A 22,159-nucleotide genomic window follows, 5' to 3' on the forward strand; every position below is an offset into this window, starting at 1 on the left:
ACTTCAGAATAGAGGATGAAAAGGCTGTGAGAGTCAGAGGCTGGGGACAACCAGAGCAAAAAGCATTTCTGGACATGACGGGACCACTGTACTTCTGAACTCAAAGCATTGTGGCTACCTGTACAAGACCTTCCCAAGATCAAGCCAATAACATGGTAACACAGAAGGGGATGGAGCAGATGAGCTCCCTTTAACTTAGAAGCTATGGGCAGGCAATGCCTTCCAGGAAAAGAAAGTTGGTTTTCTTTAAGGGTGTGGCCCCTAGTGGGTTCACCATGCTCCAGTGGATGACCCCCCACCCAGGAATATATAAACAGCCCAAATTGAACTCCTCAGGTGGGGTGAGGGGTAAAGAAATGGAAGAGGAGAGAGAGAAAAACAAATGTGATTAAAATATATTGTATGAAGTTCTCAAAGAATTAATGAAATGTTATATTTATGAAAGAGTACTTGTTAGATGGATGTCTGAACTATAGAAATAAAGTTTCACAAAATTCAAGAAAATAAGCAGAAAGTTAGACTTAGATCAGTCCTCACCTACCACAATTCTAAACTGAGAAAATCAAACTTATCAAGTGTGAACAAAAATTGTATTATAAGTCTTTGCTATATCAGAGACTAGAGTCTTGTGGCTTAATGAAAAAAAGAATTTTCACACTGACATCTGCCACAATCTAACTACTGGTAAATCCCATGATTGCTATCATCATAGTTTTCTAAAAATAATATAACACTGATAAATTATTTTCTCTGTCTAAAAAAGGTTTCTCTTCATTTCACATTCTTATTTACATTTTTATAAGCAGAAAAAAATATACAAAAGCATAAACATGGCGACCCTAGGAATTTTCCCCATTATTACTTTTGCAAATTTTTGAAAAAAAAAAAGTAACGTCATTATTTAGTTGGTTTTCATTATATAAAACAATAAAGATCAATGACCCAGATAGTAAAAAAAAAGATAAAAATCTATTTAAAATTATGTTAGTTTGCATCACCCAAAATAACTGCCTCCATCTAAGACAATCAGAGTTAACAAACTGAATCCTACAGGAAAACATCTACTTTGAGTTAGAGAAAGTCAAAGCAGACTGATAAGACATTACCCCAAAGTACTTACGGCTTTTTCTCTCCACTACTAGGGATGAAGGCTTTGCCTAGGTTCTTTTTGGATTCTGCCAGCATATATTGTCTCCTCACTTGATTCAAATTCACATAGCCTTCCCCCTCAAAAATCCTTGTAAACTGGGAATCAAAGTATCCTGCCTGGAGGTGGGACATTTCTTTGGTTCCCCCTGGTAGCATCTGTCTATTTTTGCTTGCAGCCTCATTAAAGGGTCCTTCAAAGATAAAGAGCATTATAATCTTGACTTCAATCCTAATTAAAGGCAATTAAAACAAAAATGATGAGCCAATTAAGAGTTTGCACTGGTGAAGCACTAAAAACTCTGCAGGACGGGCAACCGTGATATAAAATCTAAGGGGTTTTCCTGAAAATGTTTGAACATTTGGGCTGAAGAGGGTGTTTTGCCTGTTTTTGTTGTTGTTTTTAAACTTGGTTGTTTTGTTGTTGCTTTGTTTTTTGTTTTGGAGATGGCGTTTCTCTGTGTAGTCCCAGCACTCCTGGAACTCATGCTGTAGACCGGACTGTCCTTGAACTCAAGAGACCTGTCTGCCTCTGCTTTCTGCTAGGAAGAAACTAGGATTATAGGCGTGCACCATCATGCAGAGCTGGGGTGAAGTATTAAACACTTTGAACCTCAGAGCTGAAAGAGATCTTGAAAGATCATCTAGCTCAGTGGGCCCCCGTGGTCAGTAGGGGACGGCGCTTTTGTGTGATAAAGGGGGTTCCACATGCTCACACTGAAGCAATCCTCTCCTTTATGTACTGTGGCAAACACCTCTAATTCCAGCACTCAGAAGCTAGAGACATGGGGATCTCTGAGTTTGAGACCTTCTTGGTCAGCAGTGAGTTCCAGGACAGGCAGGGCTACACAGAGGAACCCCATCTCTGCTGAGGGGCCCATATTCACTAAGAACCTGTGTGTGTGGGCTTGAATATGGTTGGCCTAGGGAGTGGCACCATTAGGAGGTGTGGCCTTGTTGGAGGAAATGTGTCATCATGGGTGTGGGCTTTAAGACCCTCATCCTAGTTACCTAAGTCAGTCTTCTCCTGTTTCCCTTTGAAACAAGATGTAGAACTCTCAGCTCCTCCAGCCTCACATCTGCCTGGATGCTACCTTTATGATAATGGACTGAACCTCTGAACCTGTAAGCCAGCCCCAATTAAATGCTGCCCTTATAAGAGTTGCCTTGTTTATGGTGTCTGTTCACAGTAGTAAAACCCTAACTAAGACAATATGTATATAATTAAATTTTTTTATATTGGAAATACATACTATTCAAATATTTAAAAATACCAAAGATACTCACGATTAAACGGAGACACATATTTGTCGCCCACAGTGATGTATTCCATCTCACTGAAGAGGCCAACCCTCTCCATATCTGTTTTCCCGCCTTCTGTCGGCATGATTGCTTCTCGGGGTGGTAACTTCCCAAAGGTTCTTAGATCTTCTTTTGCAGCAAAATCCTACTTTACACTGAAAACTACAGGAAATTATTTTTTAATGAAAAGAATGATTATTAAATGTCAAACTATTTATTTGACATTATTTTAAGTCTCTGGATTGGTTGGTTGGTTGGTTCACTTCTTTTATATACCCCTCACAACCCCCCTCAGACCAGCTTGTGCATAGCCTTTGTGAGACCAAATTAGGAACAATATACTTTGCAGGTTAAAGTTTCTGTTTCCAGTTAAGACAGTTAGGAATAAGTTCCTATTTGTCCTGTGCAGTTTAAGGTTTCTATCTGTAGTTAAAGACTAAGTTCCTATTTGTCCTGTGCAGGTTAAGGTTTCTATCTGTAGTTAAAGACTAAGTTCTTGCTACCCAGTTCACATGATGTAACCTTGTTCCTTCCCTTTCATTGTTTTGTGTATGTGTGTATGTGTGTATGTGTGTGTGTGGGGGGGGGGTTTGTTTGTTTGTTTACAATGTGTAACATCCAACTCTCTCAGTCCTGTGAACATTTCATCTCTCCTATAAAAAAAACGACCTCAAGAGGCCTAGGGAGTGGCACTATTAGGAGATGTGGCCTTGTTGGAGTAGGTGTAGCCTTGTTGGAAGAAATGTGTCATCATGGGTGTGGGCCTTAAGACCCTCATCCTAGTTACCTAAAAGTCAGTCTTCTCCTGTTTGCCTTTGTAACAAGATGTAGAACTCTCAGCTCCCCCAGCCTCACATCTGCCTGGATGCTACCTTTATGATAATGGACTGAGCCTCTGAACCAGTAAGCCAGCTGCAATTAAACCCACCGGCAAGGGGTGCTCTTTGAATCCCGACTTAGAGATCCAGCAGGCTAGTCCTGGGCATACACCAAAATACTGCTTGCTTTAACTGGACAGTCATAGATTTGCTCTCTTCTCCTCGAGATTCTCAGGCTTAACACCTTCCTAAGCTTCATTAATGGTCATCTAACTTTCGTGGTGCAGGGACCCAATGAACTGTTGGCTCCACAGCTGGGAACCATAGTCTGAGTTTGAATCCTCCTCACCACGTTCTTGAGGCAAAGCTGCCCAGACCGGAATGGAACTCCTGGAATCAAGGGAACCTCTGGCCTAGCCTCCATACTGGCTAGAACGACAAAGCCCTTTTAGTTATTTAACAGTGTAGCCCCAGCGCTTGCACGACCAGTGCCTTCAACTTTGTCCCGACCTTAGACTCTTAAGTAAAACTTACAAAGCAATTCATTCACACATTTAAGAAATGTTTTGCAATCTTTTCCTTCTGGACAGGTAGAAGTAGAAAAACAGACTTTAAAAGGCGTAAATCTTGGTTTATAATCAAGTAGACACGAAAATCGTGGGATTCTACCCAAGTAGACTATGGCAAGTTCCCTTCAAAAAGTTTGGATAAGAAGGTTCTTCTGTTATAGCCCTGCCGACTGCACCCTTGCAATTTACTCGATAAATCCTTTTCTACGCTAAGGGGGAAAAAAATTGGCTAAAAGGGAGAAAGAGCTGCAGAAAATAAATGAACCGAAGTCTAAGTTATTCACTCAGGGAAAGGTGGCAGGTAGCTAAGCAAAACCCATGTCCGCGAGGCCAAGTCACCTCTCCAAAAGGCACCTAGTCCCACAACCAGGGTCAGATGGACTCTGCTCCAGTCATGGACCACTCCGCTGCAGAGCATGAAAAGCTCGGGGCCACGCGCCTGTGCCCGGGCTTCAGCCTGTGGCTCAGATGCAGAGGCGCGCGCCTTTCAGTTCCGCAAACTGCAGCTGGCGCTTGTTGGGCCGCGTTGCCGTGGGAACGGGAGAACCCATTCCCAACACGCTAGGAGGCCCACGGAACAGTCGAGTCATCACAGCACGTCTGCGAAGATGGAAGAAAGTCCATGGAATACAAAAGTCTCAGCCAATCAAAATCTCTCGAAACTAAGCCTTCTGTTTCCCCGCCATCTGAGAATAGTTTTCGTGTGGTACGCCCCGTGATGGTTGATGAGAGGCATTCTGGGAGTTGTAGTTTGTTTGCCGGAGCCCCACCTTCGGCTGGCGCTGACGTCACTTCCGGGACGACCCTAGCTAGCACGAAGTAGGTGTACTAGCCTTCGCCAGTGGTGCTTGGTAAGTGATTCTGATTGTCAGTGACCTTCCTGTATTTACCCCTAGGACTTCGGCCACCGTTAGGAGAATGGCTCCAGGCCCCTAAAAGGAGCTGTTCCTAAGGGTCCAAAGGTCGCGGTGCAAAATTGCCTCACTTGGATCTCTTGCGGCTCGCGCCTTCGCAGCACCCGGTCACGAGACGCTCTGGGTCAGTCAGTGAGTGCATCCTGACAATAAGGCACTATTTATCGTATTTGGAAGCTATGAAAAAGAACTTCTGATTTTGAAAAGATAGACCTAACTTCCTTAAAATAGTCTACTTCCTTCGCTTACGTGGCACAGCACTCTCCACTGTTCCCTCGTCCCCTAGCTCACCCAGGTCCTGCCATCTGTACCAGAGATGATTATCTTCGTCAGCTTTACATCCTGAGCTTTTTCTTTGAACCCAATTCGTAAATCTAGTTAACTGCTTGCACTTAAATAGATCATTCAAACTCAGCAGTTAAAGAGCTGGGTCATCATTTTCTGTTCTCCCGCACTCTTCCTTCAGCATACCCGGCTCTGCCGATAACCCAGCTCACCCCCAGCTCACTCCTTGTGCCCACCAAACCCTTGACAAATTTGCCTCGTGTCAAGAACATACAGTCAATAATCAAATCTGTTGGGTCCTACTTCTGAATGTCTGTATTATCACCCTCTGTACCGTCTTTGACCTTTGCCCTTGCTATCATCCGTGGGTCATTGTCTAAGTGGTCTTTTGCTTTGGTGTTAGGACAGAGACTCACAAAACCCAGGCTGTCCTTGAACTAGCGTATACAGTCAGGAATGGCATTGAAATCCAGACCTTCCTGCCTCCACCTCCCAAGTATGGGGATTACAGTCATATACCAACCACCACATCAGACTTCCTACATGTTTCAATTACGCAGGCCTTTGGCAATCTGTCACTGCTTAGAATGGACACGCACACATAAGAATACAGCTCTTTCTTTTGGAAATTTTAAGGCTTTTATGGGCTACTGGCCCTTCAGACTTCAGCTTAAATATTACATCTTCATAGAAGAGCTTGATTTAAACACCTGACGAGACCCTGGTTCTTTCACATATGATTGCCTAAGGAATTGCCATAATAATCCTGGGAAGTACTGTATGTTCTTTCCAAATTTACAGAAGAGAATAGACGTGAATGATTATGTTAAGCAAAAATCATACAATAAGCACCTGAGTTAAAACTTGTCTTTTCAATCTTCAGATTATGTAAGTATTTTTCTTACTAAAATAGTATTGTTCTAAATTTATCAAACTTCTTACTGGTAGTGCTCACAGTATTTTCCAGCTTTGAGGGGATTAGTTTTTTTTATGATAAACAACAATAGAATAAATGGATAGCATTATGTATTAAACTTTTTTATTGTTCGCTTAGAATGAATTTACTGGCGTGAAATTGGGACATGTGGTGTAATCTTTGAATAGGTGACAACGTAAAAAATAAATAAAAGCTGTCACTCCTGCAGAAATGTGACAAGAATTTGCAAAATGAAAAGCTACACCAGTACCTACTTCATAATGTTCTGACAATCAATGGTAATATATAACCAATGTTCAGTCATTTAGTGCAGTAGGTATCAGTACTAGCTCATTTGTTTCAGAATAGGGTTTGTCTTAGTGAAGGTTTCATTGCTGTGAACAGATACCATGACCAAGGCAGCTCTTATAAGGACATCATTTAATTGGGACTGACTTACAGGTTCAGAAGTTCAATCCATTATCATCAAGGCAGGAACATGGCAGCATCCTGGCTGGCATGGTGCAGGAGGAGCTGAGAGTTCTACATCTTCATCTGTAGGCTACTAAGAGAAGACTGGCTCCCAGGCAGCTAAGACAAGGGTCTTAAAGCCCACGCCCACAGTGACAAACCTACTCCAACAAGGCCACACCTCCTAATGGTGCCATGCCCTGGGCCAAGCATGTGCAAACTGTCACAGGGTTCTTCTGTGTTAGTGTCTTTTGGATTGCTATAATAAGACACCATGCACATGACCAAGAGTTTAGTTGGGCTTACGGTTCCAGAGATAGTGCCTATGTGGTGAAGCAGAGGCATGGCGTGGTAAAGCCTTGGAGCAGCAGATGAGAGCTCACATCTTGATCCACAAGCCGGAGGCAGAGAGCATCATGGGAATCGTGGGAGGCTTCTGAAGCCCCAAAGCCAGCCTCTATGACACACCTCTAAATCCTTCCCAAACAGTTCCACCAGCTCAGGACCAAGAATTTCAACATGAGCCTCTGGGTGCCATTGTCATTCAAAACACCACAGGTTCTTGTATAATGTAGTTCTTCAGTGTTCAAGACATATTTTAAGAACTTGAGAAAATCTTTGAAAACTTTCCTCCAGAAACCCCCTCACCACACACATACGCACACACAAAAAATTGCAACCATTGTCTAAACCAAGTGAATTCTGTCACCACACTCTCTCTAGCCCTGTGCTATTCTCATTGCTGCAGTTAGGTTCACATCCATGTATCTAATGGTGTATTTTCTACATTGATGAGTTCTTCCAGCTTGTCACCATCTGTAGTTCCTTTCCTCCCACTGGTTTAGCACAGTCTCTCTCCACATGCTAGGCTCAGTGTTCTTAACATGGTTTTTGTTGTTGTCGTTTTAAGAATTACTTATATCTTATGTATCTGAGTACACTGTAACTATCTTCAGACTCACCAGAAGAGGGCATCGGATCCCATTACAGATGGTTGTGAGCCACCATGTGGTTGCTGGGAATTGAACTCAGGACCTCTGGAAGAGCAGTCAGTGCCACCTCTCCATCTCCCTCTTGTTATGTTCTTAAACTAGTTTTTTACCACTGATGATTTCATGTCATTGCTAAATGCATCGAGATGCTAATGCTAAGTGTGGTAATTCTGACCCTCCTTTTCATCTTGTAATCACCGTGAAAGGAAGCAGGGAAGGCTTGTACATATTCTTGTGCCTGGGCGGCCTTATGCTGTTCCAGAATTCAGAGGCATTGACCTCCTAAGTGTCCCTAGATGATTTCAGTATGGGATTAAGGTTTGAAAACTTTTTTAAAAAGAATTTACAGGGGTTGTTGTGTATTTGTACATAAGGAAGTAACTCATGAAATAAGTAGAAAAATCTAGTTTAATTAACGCCATATCCTAACTGAAGTATATTCTAATTCATATGAAGATGAGTTTGTCTTGCATTTCAAGGGAATTATGGTTTCCTTTGGTCTAGGTGGTTTCCTAAAACTATGATCTATGGATATACTCTTCCGAATAAGAGGTGGCTTCGATCTGGCTTTTCAGCTAGCACCACCTAAAGGTATGTCTTCCAAAATGTCTTTTATCATAGAATCTATAATGATATATATTAAGAATCCCTCCATTTGCTAAGAAAAATGAGTTAGTGAGATAAGAAAAATAAATTCAAATTAAAATGGGATTCAATAGATTATATACTAACTCCCTCAGCAGCCCACAGGTCACTTCTGTATAAATTAGAAGATTTAACCTGCCTTTTGAACTTTTAGGGCCATCTTGAAGGAAATTGTCACACAATGTAAATACAGTTCTTGAAACTATATATTGTAGAGTTTTAATAATATGTTACCCATGTTATGGTACGAAACTCCTTTAAATACTATAGTTTATTGGAATGTTAGAAGGAATTCAGAGGAAAAGAAAAAAAAAATCAGCATGATTTGTATGAAGCAAATTCCAGGATGTCTTCTAGCTTGTGGCTGAGGCTGATGGTAAACCCTGAGATAAGGACTGTCCAGGGAGGAGTGTGGAAAGCCGGAGCTGACATATGGTACTCTTGAGATGCCACACTGCAACATCAGGTCCAGAGTTTCAACAAACACTTGGTTGACTCTGAAACTTTGGGCAGTCTAGTCAGAACGGGAACAGAGAACCCGAGGTCAGAGGGGCAGCAGCTAACTCCCTCCCTGAGGAGAATGCCATCTGTGATGTTAGAGCCACAGTTGCCGGGAGGTAAGGAGTGACAGGTGAAGGGGCAAGAAGACTGCAGAGAAGGGCAGGGTTTCTTTCTGAGGCAATGAAAGTTTTAGAATGACTATAAAAAAATTGTATTGATTTTAAATTTTTATAGAAATTTACTAAAAGCCATTGCATAGAACTTATGGTCTCAGAACCCAAAAGATAGAGAGGCTAAAATCCTGATAGTGGTTGAAAACTAGAGAGGGTGTTTGAGAGTCATGTCTTCTACTTTTGTCTCATGTATTAAAACTTTGGTGTTGAAAGTTTGCAATCTTTCTAACTTTCATACTGTCCACCTAGAAATGTTTATCAAGAACGCACTAAGACAGGTGCTGAGTGACCTGACTACCAAGCTCTCTTCAGATGCTCTTGTGTTCAGAATTTGCAACAGTTCTGTGTACCTGTGGCCGAACAGTGACGTAAACACAGGAGAGCTGACTGATGGCTCTGCTTGTAAGAACGCAGTGCACTTCATTCAGTGAGTGTTTAAAGAGTTTCTGGGAATATCTTCAAAGCATTGTATCATACTTGTAAATGTCTTTCTATATCAAAATTTTAGATTCGATCAAGAGGAGGATACCAAGCGAAGATTCATTAAAAAGAAGGACAAAAAGTTAACTGACATGGTAAGCAAATCTTGTTTTCACTACTGATAAAAAAAAAAAAAAAAAAAAAAAAAAAAGTTTGGAGCTAAGCAAGATGTGGCTGACACTAAGTCTGCCCACCTAGAATACTGAGGCCAGAAACGTTACATGATTGTTTTACATATCTAAACATTTTTTTCCTGTTGCAATGTCTAATTTTGACAGTTTTATTTTACTTTGCTCCTGCAAAAACAAAACTGAGTCTTGTTCTCACCACTGCAGTGTTTTTCTAGGCTGGACAGGATGCACTAACTAAACCAGTAGGTATGAATATGAAAGTGGTAAGACCCGACCATTATCTTGGCTTCTTTTCCCAGGGATACAATAAAATACTCTGACCAAACTAACTTAAGAGAGTTTATTTTAGCTCATGGGGGGTAAGTCAAGGCAGCAGGAATGTGCTGTAGCTGGTTAGAATGAGAGAGCAATAAATGCATGCCCCTGCTCAGTTTCCCTTATGGATATGGTGCTGGGCCCCAGTTGGGAATGGTGCTGTCTCATTAACCTCTCCAGACCTTCCCGACAAGCATCTTCCAGAGCGTCTCCCGGGTGATATTAGATTCTAAGTTGGCAGTCAGCACTACCATAGACACATTTAGGAAGCACAATGGAAGGTATTGGACTTAGGTGGATATGGCATATCTAGTTCCTTCCTTGAGTAGACATGAAAGGTGGGTGTTGCAGTTTGCTCTCTGTTTCTTTGATAAACCCCATGACCAAAAGCAAAAGCCCATAACCACTTGGGGTTGGAGGTTATTTGGTTTATAGGTCTCCATCACAGGCTTTCACTGAAGGAAGGCAGAGGCAGGAATGGAAGCAGGAAGTAGGGAAGACAGCTGCTTACTGGCTTGCTCTTCTGTCTCATGCTCAGCCATTTCTCTCATGTTACCCAGAACCACCTGCCCAGGGATGTGTTACCCTCAGTGGGCTGGGCCCTCCAACATCAGTTGGCAATGAAGAAAATACCCTCAAGCTAGTCTGATCGAGGCAATTCTCCAGTTGGGTTTCCTATTTCCAGATGTATCCAGTTGACAGCAAAGATTAGCCTACATGTTGAGGAAGTTGAGGTCAGTTTGGGCTACATTTAAGACACCACTGAGATAAACTGATAAGCTGGGGTTTGTATATGTGGAATGTACAAAATAAAGCATGGTTGAGAGATAATGATTTGAAAATTATTAAAAGGAGTTTACCCTTTGCAGAGTACATGGTAGTACATGCAGTAGTATGTTCTCCAATGTGGGTTCATTTTGTGCTTGCTTCTGATTATATCTGTATATCATTAACTGGCATATTATAGAAGTTATATTGTGTTCTAGCATGTCATATTAAACAAACAGGTGCTTTCAATGTGTTCTACATTGGTAGTGTTGAAATTTTTATTAGTTACTTATGGTATTTGCCAGTTTTATAAACTGTTAAAGAACTGTTTTCTGTTATATCTAATACCTCAGGGAAAGACCATGAGACTGTAGGTACACCTCATCATTTGTAACCTACCTTCTCCTAACCGTAACCTGCTGTTGTTAGAACCGAGTTCCAGGTGTTCTTCCTACAGCTCAAGGAAGCCACCAAACATGGGGACTAGTATCCCATTGATAACAATATTAATCTGATGATTGAGAAACAGAGAGTTGTCTAAGTCTGGCATGTCTGTGCACAAACAAGCTTTTGTCTTTTCTTTCTAGTGTCTCAGAAACTGGGGTATTGTATAACTGCTTCCTTCCTTAGGTAGAGGTGGAAGGTAGGGACTTATGGGGTGGATTTGAATCTGTTGCCATCATTAATTATTTTGGGTTTTTTTTTTTAAAGACTTTGTTTTAATTTTTTAAATTTTGTGTGTGTGTGTGTGTGTGTGTGTGTGTGTGTGAGTCCAGGTGCCTTTGGAGACATGAGGCATCTGATCCCTCTGGAGATTGAACTACAGGTGATAGTAAGCCATCCAAAGTTGGTTCTGGAGACTGAACTCCAGTCCTCTGCAACAGCAGTTGACCTTCACCTTAAGAGTACTGAGTGGTCTCTTTAGCCCCCAGTAGCTATTTTGACATCCATGTTTCCCTAGATTTGGTTAATACTAGCTTCTTCAAGATAACTCCGGTATGCTTTTGAAAATGTTCTTTTTGGTGCTCCCTACTTTCATCCATAAAATACCCCAGATGTGTCTTTCCCTGTTCCAGTTTGGTCAGCCATTCTCCTTGGAGAATATAAACATATGTTTATATATACATACAGGCACACATATATGCATATACATGTTTACCTGCATATATTGTATTCCTGTGTCCAGTTCCACTTCAGCTTTAAAAAGTTCATAACTAATCTGGGTGACAAGCCTGGCTTCTAGCATTCTTTATTCTGCTAATTGGTTCAATACACAGAACATAATTTCAAAATTTTTCTATACCAAAAGTGCATAGTATTTTGGTGTGGTGCTTTTTGCTTGATGGGTTTGTTGTTGTTTTGAGACAGGGACTCACCATGCAACTCTGGTTGGCTTGGAACTTGATAAGTTGACCAGGCTGGCCTCAAACTCAAAAACTTACCTGCTGAGCAATTTTATTTGTGTTTTGTTTGTTTGTTTGTTTTCTTTTGTTTTTCTTTAGGTTTGGGCAAAGATGGAAAGAGTAACATATTAACTCAGTGAGCTATACACACAGCTCCATACTAATAAACACGTGGAGAGTCTGAGTCCATCTTTACTTAACAATTACTCTAGATTCGTGCAGATTACTTTGAAACAAAGAGGTTTCCTACAGTTACTAGCTTTATATCCTTTAAAACTCCACCCTTTATATCCAGTGTTTACTATTCCACAAGCTGACTCTTACTGTCTGTCTGTGTAGCAACAAATAGTAAACATCGATCTCATGCTGGAAATATCCACCCCTCTGGGAGCCGTAACCCCCGTCATTGAAAGGGAAAATGAAGAACACCACTACATTAATATGAGCTTGCCCATTGATGCCGTTGTCTCTGTTGCTCCAGAAGAAACGTGGGGAAAGTAGGTATTTTTTATAGTATTACTGTCACATTTAAATGAGGACCTTTCTATAAAGTAATCAGAACTTAGATTCTAAAGAACATACAAGGTGATGGGCTGTTTTTTCTGTGATATACTTCTTGTTATCAACCTAAGAGCCATTGAGTAATTAAATATTTATTTAGAAGAAGTGGGATAGCATGCTGAAACTGAGAAGGCTTCCCTTACCTACCCAGAGCAAATATAGTTATTTTGACCTTGCATAATTTAGACTTTGCTTGACAAGCCTCACAGTAAGTGTTTTCTCCTCTCAGGGCGTGTCAGCTAAACATCGTGTTAGCCGCTGTACCTTCTGTTAATTCACTTAAATGTCTTCTCCTATAGAGTGCGCAAACTTCTAGTGGATGCAATTCTGAATCAACTAGTTGATGTGGAAAAATGCATCTTGAGATATATGAAAGGAACGTCTATTGTGGTCCCTGAGCCATTGCACTTTCTATTGCCAGGGAAAAAGAATCTTGTAACAGTTTTATATCCGTCAGGAATCCCAGATGATCAGCTCCAAGCCTATCGAAAGGTAAAAGCAAATTGTTGTTATTAGAAAAAAAAGAGCCTTTTATTCATTTTGTGCTTAATTATAATTTGCAATAATTGTAAATTATTTTGTGGTTTTAATTTAAAAGTACAGAAATGGGCTAATTTCTTTCATGAAATTTTTTTTGTAATGAAAACATGCTAGCTTAGTATAGCAGGTAACACCTTAATTTCAGATGCTCAGTGTGGCTCATATAAAATTATGAAACTTTATCATTTTTTGCAATGAAAAATAGAAATGAAAAGATGCTTACATGCTTAGAGTAGCCGATGGATGTTAAGAAATTCCTTTCCTTTTCCCTCTGCTCCTCCCAATTTGTGAGACTACAGTACAGCACAGGGGAAGGTAGAGTCCGTGCTAATTCTGATTATATATGGTAATGTCACAAGCACAAATAAGCTTATTTAAGTTTCAGTAGAGAAGCCTTAGAGAGACGAGCCCAGCATTTATCAACAGAAGGACTGGATTTTAGAATCTAACTTTTGGACCTGTGACCTTGCCTGGCACTCATTAAATTATGTTCTAAACTCTGCTCCTAAGAAGTAATAATACAAACCCTCTCTACTGTTCCAAAAGTTGGAGATAAATTGATTTTCAGATACTACACAAGCTAACCTGTTGAAACTACAAGAGTTTGTTGGAGATTGACCAGACATTATAGCATAAGGATTGTATGTTTTTATGCTGTTGAGAAAATAATACATTGTAAATATTGATCAGTGTTTCCATTCATGACATCTTGGATGTGTTTCAGTCACTGACTTCACTGTATTTAATAACTGCACTTAGATGCCTAAAGTTTCATAAACATGGTTTTCCAGAATACTTTGATATATCATTTTGAATTATAATTTCTGATTTACAAAACTCCCAATTCTAGCAAGTAATTTCACATTTCTATCTTCCCTTCTGGTTCTACTAGAGGATTGTAAATTCGTCTCAGTTTATTTATCCATTGACCTTAATGAATTAAGTCGTGTTTTTTGAAACTTATGCCCAATGTATTTTCCGTTTTATAATCCTTGAGTTTGACTGTATTAACTAAAAATCTAAAATTTTTTTTTTTTTTTTTTTTTTTTTTTTTTTGCCTATTGATTCTGATTTTATTTAGGAGTTACATGATCTCTTCAGTCTGCCTCATGACAGACCTTATTTCAAAAGGATCAATGCTTATCACTTTCCAGATGAACTATATAAAGATGGCTATATCAGAAACCCACATACTCATCTGAGTCCACCTAACATAGAGGGTAGTATGGTGAGTCTAGCTAGTTTTTATGACTTCATTGATCATTGTCATTCATTGTTTTGGATTGGTCCCCAAGAGACATTTTTAAGAATTGATTTATATTGTGTGTCATCTCCCTAAAAGTTAATTTATCACTTGTCTTTTCTAAGCCTCTGTTTAAGACCTCATTTAAGGAGCCAGGCATGGTGGTGCATACCTTTAAATCCAGCACTCAGGAGGCAGAGGCAGGTGGATTTCTGAGTTTGAGGTCAGCCTGGTCTACAGAGTGAGTTCCTGAAGAAGTTCTGTGAAAAACAAAGCAAAAAAGAAAGGAAAAAGACCTCGTTTAAGATAGCTGTAATTAGTGGGTGAGAGATGGCTTAGTGGTTAAAAGTGTTTGCTGCTCTTCCATAGGACATGAGTTCAGCTTGCAGCACCCCCATCCCCACATCAAATAACTGAGATGCCGCTGCTGCAGCTCTGGGAGATCTTAGGATACACACGCGCACACACATACCCACACATGCACATACACACAGAGTAACACACACATGCACACACACAGAGTAACACGCGCACATACATACTACATACACACAGAGTAACACACACATACACACAGAGTAACACACACACACATAAACACTCACGCAGAGTAACACACACTCACAGAGTAACACATGTACATACACATACATATACACGCAGAGTAACACACACGCACATACATACACAGAGAGTAACACACGCATACACACACAGAGTGATACACACAGAGTAACACACACACACAGAGTAACACACACAATGTAACACACACTGAGTAGCACGCACACACATACACACACAGAGTAACACACACACACAGAATAACACACACACAGAGTAAGTCTTCCTTTAAAAAGATTTTAAAAAGGTAATTAGTTGAGTGGTAGTGCACATAGCTTTAATCTTAGCAAGTTCCTCCTAGCCAGGGAGACCCTGCCTCAAAAAGATAGCAGTACTCAATGATATACAAGGTCTATGAATAGAGATTGCTTACCACACATCTCTTACTAACATAACATTCTCTGATTCCTCTAAAGGTTTGTTCCTTTCTTCTCATTCTGCAGCTGACAGATCATGTAATTAAGGTCTTCCCAAGCCATAGTATGGACAAGGCTAAGATGCCTTACCTCCTATACTATATAGCATGTATCTGGTTGCAAAGATAGACTCTATATAAGTAGCTTAGGTAACTGGATTGGCACAGAGTGAAGACAGGCATTAAATTAAGGATACATGAAGGTCACTAAAAAGAATCTCATTGTCATCCAAGAGAGGGATCACAGAAACAGCAAGGCCACATAGAAACAGACCAGTGCAGTGACTGGGGCTGGCCCAGGCTCTCCAAAGGCCTGGTAGGCTCCTTGCTGGCATGCTGTTGCTTTCTCTGTGTTGGCTTCTGGTTGCCCTTTCTCTCCTTGCCAGCTTCTGCCTTCTTTATCTACATTGTTTCAATTGTGTAGAACCTTTTTCTATTCATCTTTGAGCTGTTCTGCTTGCATTCTTAGCAACTTGATCCTCAGCTCTGACTGCTGAGTTTACTGTGCAGGTCTCAGTTTACATTCCAAAGAAATTGTGATTTCCATTCTTTCAGTACCTTCTGTGTGACTAAGAGCTTCTAGGAAATCTTAGGAATCAAAATGAATAAATCTATGGTAACTTCGAGAGAACTGAGGAGCCCAGTTTTGGTCTTAGCCATCAGTACACACATGTAGCAACTGTGTGTTGCTACATCTGCAAGGTCTGTGGACAGATCCCTGCCATTGGAAATAGCATTAGCTGGACGCCCGCCATTATGTGTGTATTCCTGAGCCAGCACTTAGAGGTGTTAAATGACTTCACTTACTTTGAGAAGACAGGGAGAAGTCCCAGGAAACTATTGTTAAAATCTTGCTCTGTCACAGTCATAGATTAGGAAATGGAGTTTAGAATGTCACAGCAAAACTCTTAGTGGCCCTCTACAAGTTCCTGACTTAAATATGTTTCTCTCGGACTAGTTTTAGAACTCCTCCAGGGTATGTATGACATTCTAATATTTATTTTAAATTCTTAATGATTCCTTTAAAAATGCCTGGAGATTGTAAAGTACTAAGTGCATGCTGATTGATTTTGACAATAAAAGACCCCTTATCCATGTTTCAAAATGCAAAAGACATCTCTTCATCTTAGTATTTATAATATTTGACCTGTATATATATTGCACACACATGTGTATACACACACTGATGGATAAACACAGAGTGTTTCATAGCATAGCAAATGGGTAACTAGGAGTTTCTGTTTAGTTAAGAAACAGAACATTACTGATCTCTATGCCCCTGTGTCTACTCACTGCTTCCTCAAGACAGTCCCAGGTAAATAACTCTTACACAGCCTCCATTTATGGTTGTTACACATCTGCACATTCAGCCAATCCTAGTTCAAAAATGTTTGCAGGAAAAAAAAGTCTGTACTGATATATTCATTCTTGCCTTGTCATAATATTTCTTAGAAAATATAGTGGTCATTTATGTGGTATTTTCATTGTTTTTACCTGTGATATCTGTGATAATCTAGAGATTGTTTAAAGTACAAGGCAGGATATGCATGGGTTATTAAAAAAAACACTCTGCCATCTTTCATAAAGAGCCTGAGTATCCACAGCTTTATCTCTACATTGAGTTCTGGGACAGATTTCTATGTCTACTAAAGGACCATCGCACAGAGACACATTCTTCCCACTTTTAAGAGCTTCATGTGTATGTGTCCATATTAGATACACATTACTTTAGCAATTTTTTTTCATTTCAAGTTTTATAAAACCAGCCATTGTATATGTAGCCTTCTACAACTTACTTTTTCATTCAACATTCTGTATCTAAAATTTATCTTATTCTGTCTCGCTCTAGTTGTAGAAGATCTAATCTATTCCTGGGTTCTGTTCCACCTTTGATCATTTAGTTCCTGGATAAAAGACACACAAGGCCTTTATATATTTATAATAAGCCTTTATTAGCACTAATGCTGGGCAGATATCTACCCTGTATGCTATTAAAATCTGTTTCCTATCGATAACCCCTAGTTACATACTATGTTGAATCTGGGCTGCTCTTAATTCCAGTCAGCCAGCCCTCATGGCCCTGCTTTCTTGACTCCTAACCCATGGCGTCTTTCTCCTCTCTCCACCTTCTCTCTCTCCCTCCCTACCTGCAACTCCCTCTCAAACCTCTAGTCCCACCTTTCCCCTCCACTGCCCGACCCCAGGCTCTAGCCTTTTATTGACCAGTTAAATTGGGGAGAGGTTCATACATGATGGTTTGCCACCTCTACAGAACCAGAATTAGCATTAGAATACAAGCAGCATCAAGTCAACCCACTACACACTCTGGTTTAGTTACCTTGATTCCTGTATAAGTTTTTCCAGTTTTTCTGTGATGTTAGGCAGTGTTTTATGAACATTCCCATTCATGTGTCGGGTGCATATGTATGTGAACAGAGAAAACTATAAACTTCATGTTATTTGCCCCTAAACACTTACTCTGATCTCCCGGTAACAATGGAGTTGCGTTCGTCATATAACCCCGTTTACCATGGTCATTGTCATGTCTCGTTCACTGCTGGATTCAGTTTGATAATATTTTGTGAAGACTTTTTCATCTCTATTTATAACTGATATTTCCTTATAATTTTCTCTTAATTAAAAAAATTTTTAAAAAATCCATCAATTATCTACAATCTATTAAATGAGTTAGGGAATGCTCCATCTTTTCAGTTTCTACAGTTTATATATGATTGGTTTGTTGTTTTCTTGATCATTTGAAAAACAACCTGGACTTAGCATTTTCTTTGTGAAATAATTCTTTAAGAGATTTTATTTTAAGTAAGTGTGTGTGTGTGTGTGTGTGTGTGTGTGTGTGTGCCTGTGCACGCACATGTGTGAAGGTGGTTGTGGAAGCCAGAGGTACTGAATCCCTCTGGAATTGTGGCAGTGAATGAGACATGACAATCAATGACCATGGTAAACAGAGTTATATAACGAATGCAACTCCATTGTTACCGGGAGATCAGAGTAAGTGTTTAGGTGCTAGGAACTGAGCTCAGGCCCCTGCAGGAGTGGAATGCACTCTTAACTGCTGGGAAAACTCCTAATAGCATTCAGCTCTGTGAGTGTTCATGAGATGTTTTCGCTTTTGTGAGTCATATTTACCTAGGTTTTGATTCCTCATAGAATTTTATTTTCTTAATTGTTCCTTATCACTTTATGAGTTTTCCCTTTCTTTAACAATTTGCCTTCATTGACCCTTCTTTATAACTTTGGGTTTCTGTCTCACTAATTTTAGAGTTTACTTTGTTTCTTTGATTTAATGTGTTTATTCTAACCCTTTAAATCAGAATTAGCCTGTTGTTAATCTTTCCTATTTTCTATTGTCGAGTTTTAAATTTTAGCTAAAACAGTATTTTTGTTATATTCTGTAACTTTAATTTGAAAGATTTTTGTTTTATTCACTTTTAAGTATTTAAGTATTTATAAATGATGATACTTCAATCTTTTAGAAAATTATTTAATGTATAACATTTATCTGATTTTTTCCTTTTCTTACTAGTTTATGACCATTGTTAGAATTTCTAAAGCAGAAGTTTTCTGAAGCATCTAAAAGATGTGTTTGTTATGAAAGCTGTGACAGACAGGTGATACACAGCGGGTAGCTGCAGACTGTCGGACTGTGTCTGTCACAGTTCTGGAAGTGGAAGTCCAAAACTAACAACACTTGACTGAACTAAAAGCATCCAGGGCCATCCTCCCTGCACAGGTTCCTGAGGGAGGAATCATGCCTCACTCCCTCAGCTTCAGGCAGTTGCTAGCATCTCGAGCTGTGCTCACACCACTTGGAGCTGGTTCCTCTCGTTCCTCTGTGATAAAAACGCACATGTTGGAGATTAGGATGGAGATCCTGTAGGGAGCAGCTAGTTTTCTTCCTAACAAAATGGTCCAATTATACATTTTTAGATTATCCTTTGTCAGCCTATTGCCTAATTGTCTTGTGAGTGTCCTTTCTTTCCGCACAACTCTGGCTTTTAAAAAGTAATACGCTGGGACATTTCCCAGCAAAGAAGTGTGGACAAAAGGGTATTCACTGTTACGTACTACAGCTTCCACAGGAGATCTTTTTTCCTTTGCAGGGGGGATCTTTATAAGGATGCAGGGCAGATACAAGTGGGATTGGGGTATATGATGTAAAATTCACAAAGAACCAATAAAACAATTTTAGACTATGTTTTGTCCATAGAAATGTTTATTTTTAGCATTATACTACAAGGAAGTCTCTATTTTAAGCATTACTAACATGCATTTTAGTGGCAGATTTATAAAACTGCAGAACTGTCATTCCTGTGTCCCACCATGCAGGACCTGCTCTTGTTTGCTTGTGTAGCCCTCTGTCTCTTCCTTCCCTCAGGCAGCACTCACTCAGCAGCCCTGTGTTTGTCAGCTGTGTGTCCTGCCTTTCATTCAAGCTAGGGCCTAGAGATATTTGAATAACATACTTATATTTGAATAACATAGGCTTACTAGCCCACATGGTGGTGTGGTGTCATTGAAAAATATAACTAGCTATATTTGAATAATTATAATGACTTTGAAATTTAAATATGTATATGCATACATACACAAAGGAAGGACTGAATTGGTAGCCATGACAAAGGGGAGGTGGTGAGAAATGAGCCTGCCATTTTTAAATAGACTGCCATGCAAGGCTTCTGGTGTTTGAAGAGAGATTGAAAAAGAAAACAGAGTTCATCCTATAAAATTAATTGGGAAAAGGATATTTCCAATCAAGAAAATTATAAGGCATCATGATTAGATAACTACTGGCATATTTGAAACTAAATTAAATTAGTAAAGGGGAAAGTGGGGGAGCTGCCATTGTTAATCCAGAACACAGATCGTCCTAGGTTGGTTTCTGTGTAGGTCCATGGGTAAGGACTCTGGACTTATAAGAAAAAGCCAAAAGAATATACTGCTAAGCCACTCTGCTGTGAAGGTATCTCTATAAGGGTCTAGAGCAGTGGCCCTCAACCTTCCTAATATTGTGACACTTCAGCATAGTCCTCATGCTGTGCTGACCCCTCCCCCAACCATGAAGTTATTTTTGTTGTTACTTCTTAACTGTGATTTTGCTACTGTTATGAATTGCAATGTAAATATTTGTGTTTTCCAATGGTCTCAGGCGACCCTTTAGGGGTAGCAACTTATAGGTTAAAAACCACTGACCAGTAACAAGTAAAAGTCCAGTTCTCAAAGCAGTAAACAGGTGTTTCTTTAGAGTGTGTACGTCTGTCTTTAATATTTTACTATATTTCTTCTCTTTTATAGGTTTGTGTGGTCCAGGGCACCTATGCTTACCATCACTATATGCAAGATCGGATAGATGACAATGGCTGGGGCTGTGCTTACAGGTCCCTCCAGACTATCTGCTCATGGTTCAGACATCAGGGTTACACGGAAAGGTCCATCCCAACACACAAGGAAATTCAGCAGGTACGGAACTTGCCGTTTTAAATTATAGCCAATTGTGTATTCCATTGGGTTTTAATATGTCATCAATATAGCATAGGTTTATTTTTATTTTGAAAAAAGTGTTATTTTACTGATCAAAATGCCCTAAACATAATTCTAGTAGCTGTCTTGTATAAGGATTCTTTTCTTCTTGGTACATAAAGGCTCTAGTAGATGCCGGCGACAAGCCAGCAGCATTTGTTGGATCTCGGCAGTGGATTGGGTCTATTGAAGTACAACTGGTACTAAACCAACTGATTGGCGTGACTTCAAAGATCCTGTTTGTCAGGTAAGGATGCTTTGGAAACCAGATACATCATTTACACATAACAGTTTATAATTTTTATCAAAATAATAGAAAAATGACATTTTCTCCTTATTTCCAGTCATTGCTTTTCTTCATTACTCCTCACTTTATAAATCTCATTGCTTTAAAACAAGCTGTGTTGCCGGGCGGTGGTGGCGCACGCCTTTAATCCCATCACTCGGGAGGCAGAGGCAGGTGGATTTCTGAGTTCGAGGCCAGCCTGGTCTACACAGTGAGTTCCAGGACAGCCAGGGCTACACAGAGAAACCCTGTCTCAAAAAAACAAAACAAAAAGAATAAAACAAAACAAAAACAAGCTGTGTTGTATAAATATATTCTCAAGAACTAATGTTAGTCTACATGTAGAAAGTTAGAAATATATTATCTTTAGGTAAAGTTTTAGATACAGAATGTAGTTTACTAATGTTTAAATCTTCTAAAAGTTTAATAAGGAGAAAACTAAATGTTGATCACTGACCATTAGGTGTTTCTTTTGTTCTTTTTTTTTTCCTTTTTTGCTAAGATGTGAATAAGCAACCAATGTAAAAATAATATATTCAACTTATATTTTCTACAATTCTAATAACAAGATAATAAAAAATATAAATAATCACATATCAATTTATGTGGCCATAACTTGCTTTTTATTAACCATTCAAGAAACTTTTGATTTCATCACCATAAACATTATACTGTTTTCTCATATATAGTATAAAATATTCAGTTTGCTAAATGAATCTGGAACATTATTGCAGTCAGCACCAAAATCCCTCAGGAGACAACCTCCTTGACTCAGGAAGCAGGTCCTCCTGAGTTTGAGTCCCCAAGCTGAGACTCCCCAAACTGTAACAGACACACCCTCAAGGCTGAGGCAGACAGAGGCCTGGGGAATCTCACTTGTGCTTTGGATCCTACAAAGAGAGATTTCGAGCCAGTAAGGATTGCTGCATGGGGAGGAGGAAGAAAAGGCAGTGTCCTCACGGGCCCAGTCCCATAGGGAGCAGTGGGGGACTGAGGGAGTCAAGGGAAAAACAATTTAGTATGCCATGGAGACCTGATGCCCCTCTACTTCCCTCAATGTCCAGCCTTGATTATGGGCATCGTGGTTGTTAATTAGGGTGAGTACACTTTAGAAAGTACCGGG

The 22,159-nt window shown here is 39.8% G+C and overlaps 2 protein-coding genes and 1 long non-coding RNA gene across 7 annotated transcripts in view; 2 read left to right on the forward strand and 1 right to left on the reverse strand.

Annotated features, from left to right (window-relative positions):
- Cfap96 (cilia and flagella associated protein 96) overlaps positions 1–4,545 on the reverse strand; it is a 20,896-nt gene extending 16,351 nt beyond the window's left edge. The window contains exons 1-3 of one of the 3 annotated variants that reach the window (XM_076914109.1): positions 4,175–4,545; positions 2,434–2,610; positions 1,121–1,340 (exon numbers count right to left, since the gene is read on the reverse strand). In XM_076914109.1, coding sequence (XP_076770224.1) covers positions 1,121–1,340; positions 2,434–2,533 — 320 coding nt within the window. In that variant the 5' untranslated portion in view covers positions 2,534–2,610; positions 4,175–4,545. Of the gene's footprint in view, positions 1–1,120; positions 1,341–2,433; positions 2,611–3,800 lie in introns of all 3 variants that reach the window. The other 2 variants (XM_034520593.2, XM_076914108.1) reach the window with 2 other exon arrangements.
- Positions 4,391–22,159, forward strand: part of Ufsp2 (UFM1 specific peptidase 2) — a 21,499-nt gene continuing 3,730 nt past the window's right edge. Inside the window, exons 1-9 of one of the 3 annotated variants that reach the window (XM_034519990.2) lie at positions 4,391–4,686; positions 7,918–8,004; positions 8,982–9,159; positions 9,241–9,307; positions 12,169–12,326; positions 12,690–12,882; positions 14,012–14,158; positions 20,526–20,690; positions 20,873–20,997. In XM_034519990.2, the coding sequence (XP_034375881.1) occupies positions 7,941–8,004; positions 8,982–9,159; positions 9,241–9,307; positions 12,169–12,326; positions 12,690–12,882; positions 14,012–14,158; positions 20,526–20,690; positions 20,873–20,997 (1,097 nt within the window). In that variant the 5' untranslated portion in view covers positions 4,391–4,686; positions 7,918–7,940. Of the gene's footprint in view, positions 4,687–4,732; positions 4,874–7,917; positions 8,005–8,981; positions 9,160–9,240; positions 9,308–12,168; positions 12,327–12,689; positions 12,883–14,011; positions 14,159–20,525; positions 20,691–20,872; positions 20,998–22,159 lie in introns of those variants that run through there. The other 2 variants (XM_076914098.1, XM_076914097.1) reach the window with 2 other exon arrangements.
- On the forward strand, positions 9,340–12,001 carry LOC143434689 (uncharacterized). The gene is made up of 2 exons (XR_013104392.1): positions 9,340–9,589; positions 10,219–12,001. It is a non-coding gene; the product is annotated as an uncharacterized LOC143434689 (long non-coding RNA).

This window comes from Arvicanthis niloticus, chromosome 16, assembly GCF_011762505.2.
Source record: "Arvicanthis niloticus isolate mArvNil1 chromosome 16, mArvNil1.pat.X, whole genome shotgun sequence".
Taxonomy (NCBI): domain Eukaryota; kingdom Metazoa; phylum Chordata; class Mammalia; order Rodentia; family Muridae; genus Arvicanthis; species Arvicanthis niloticus.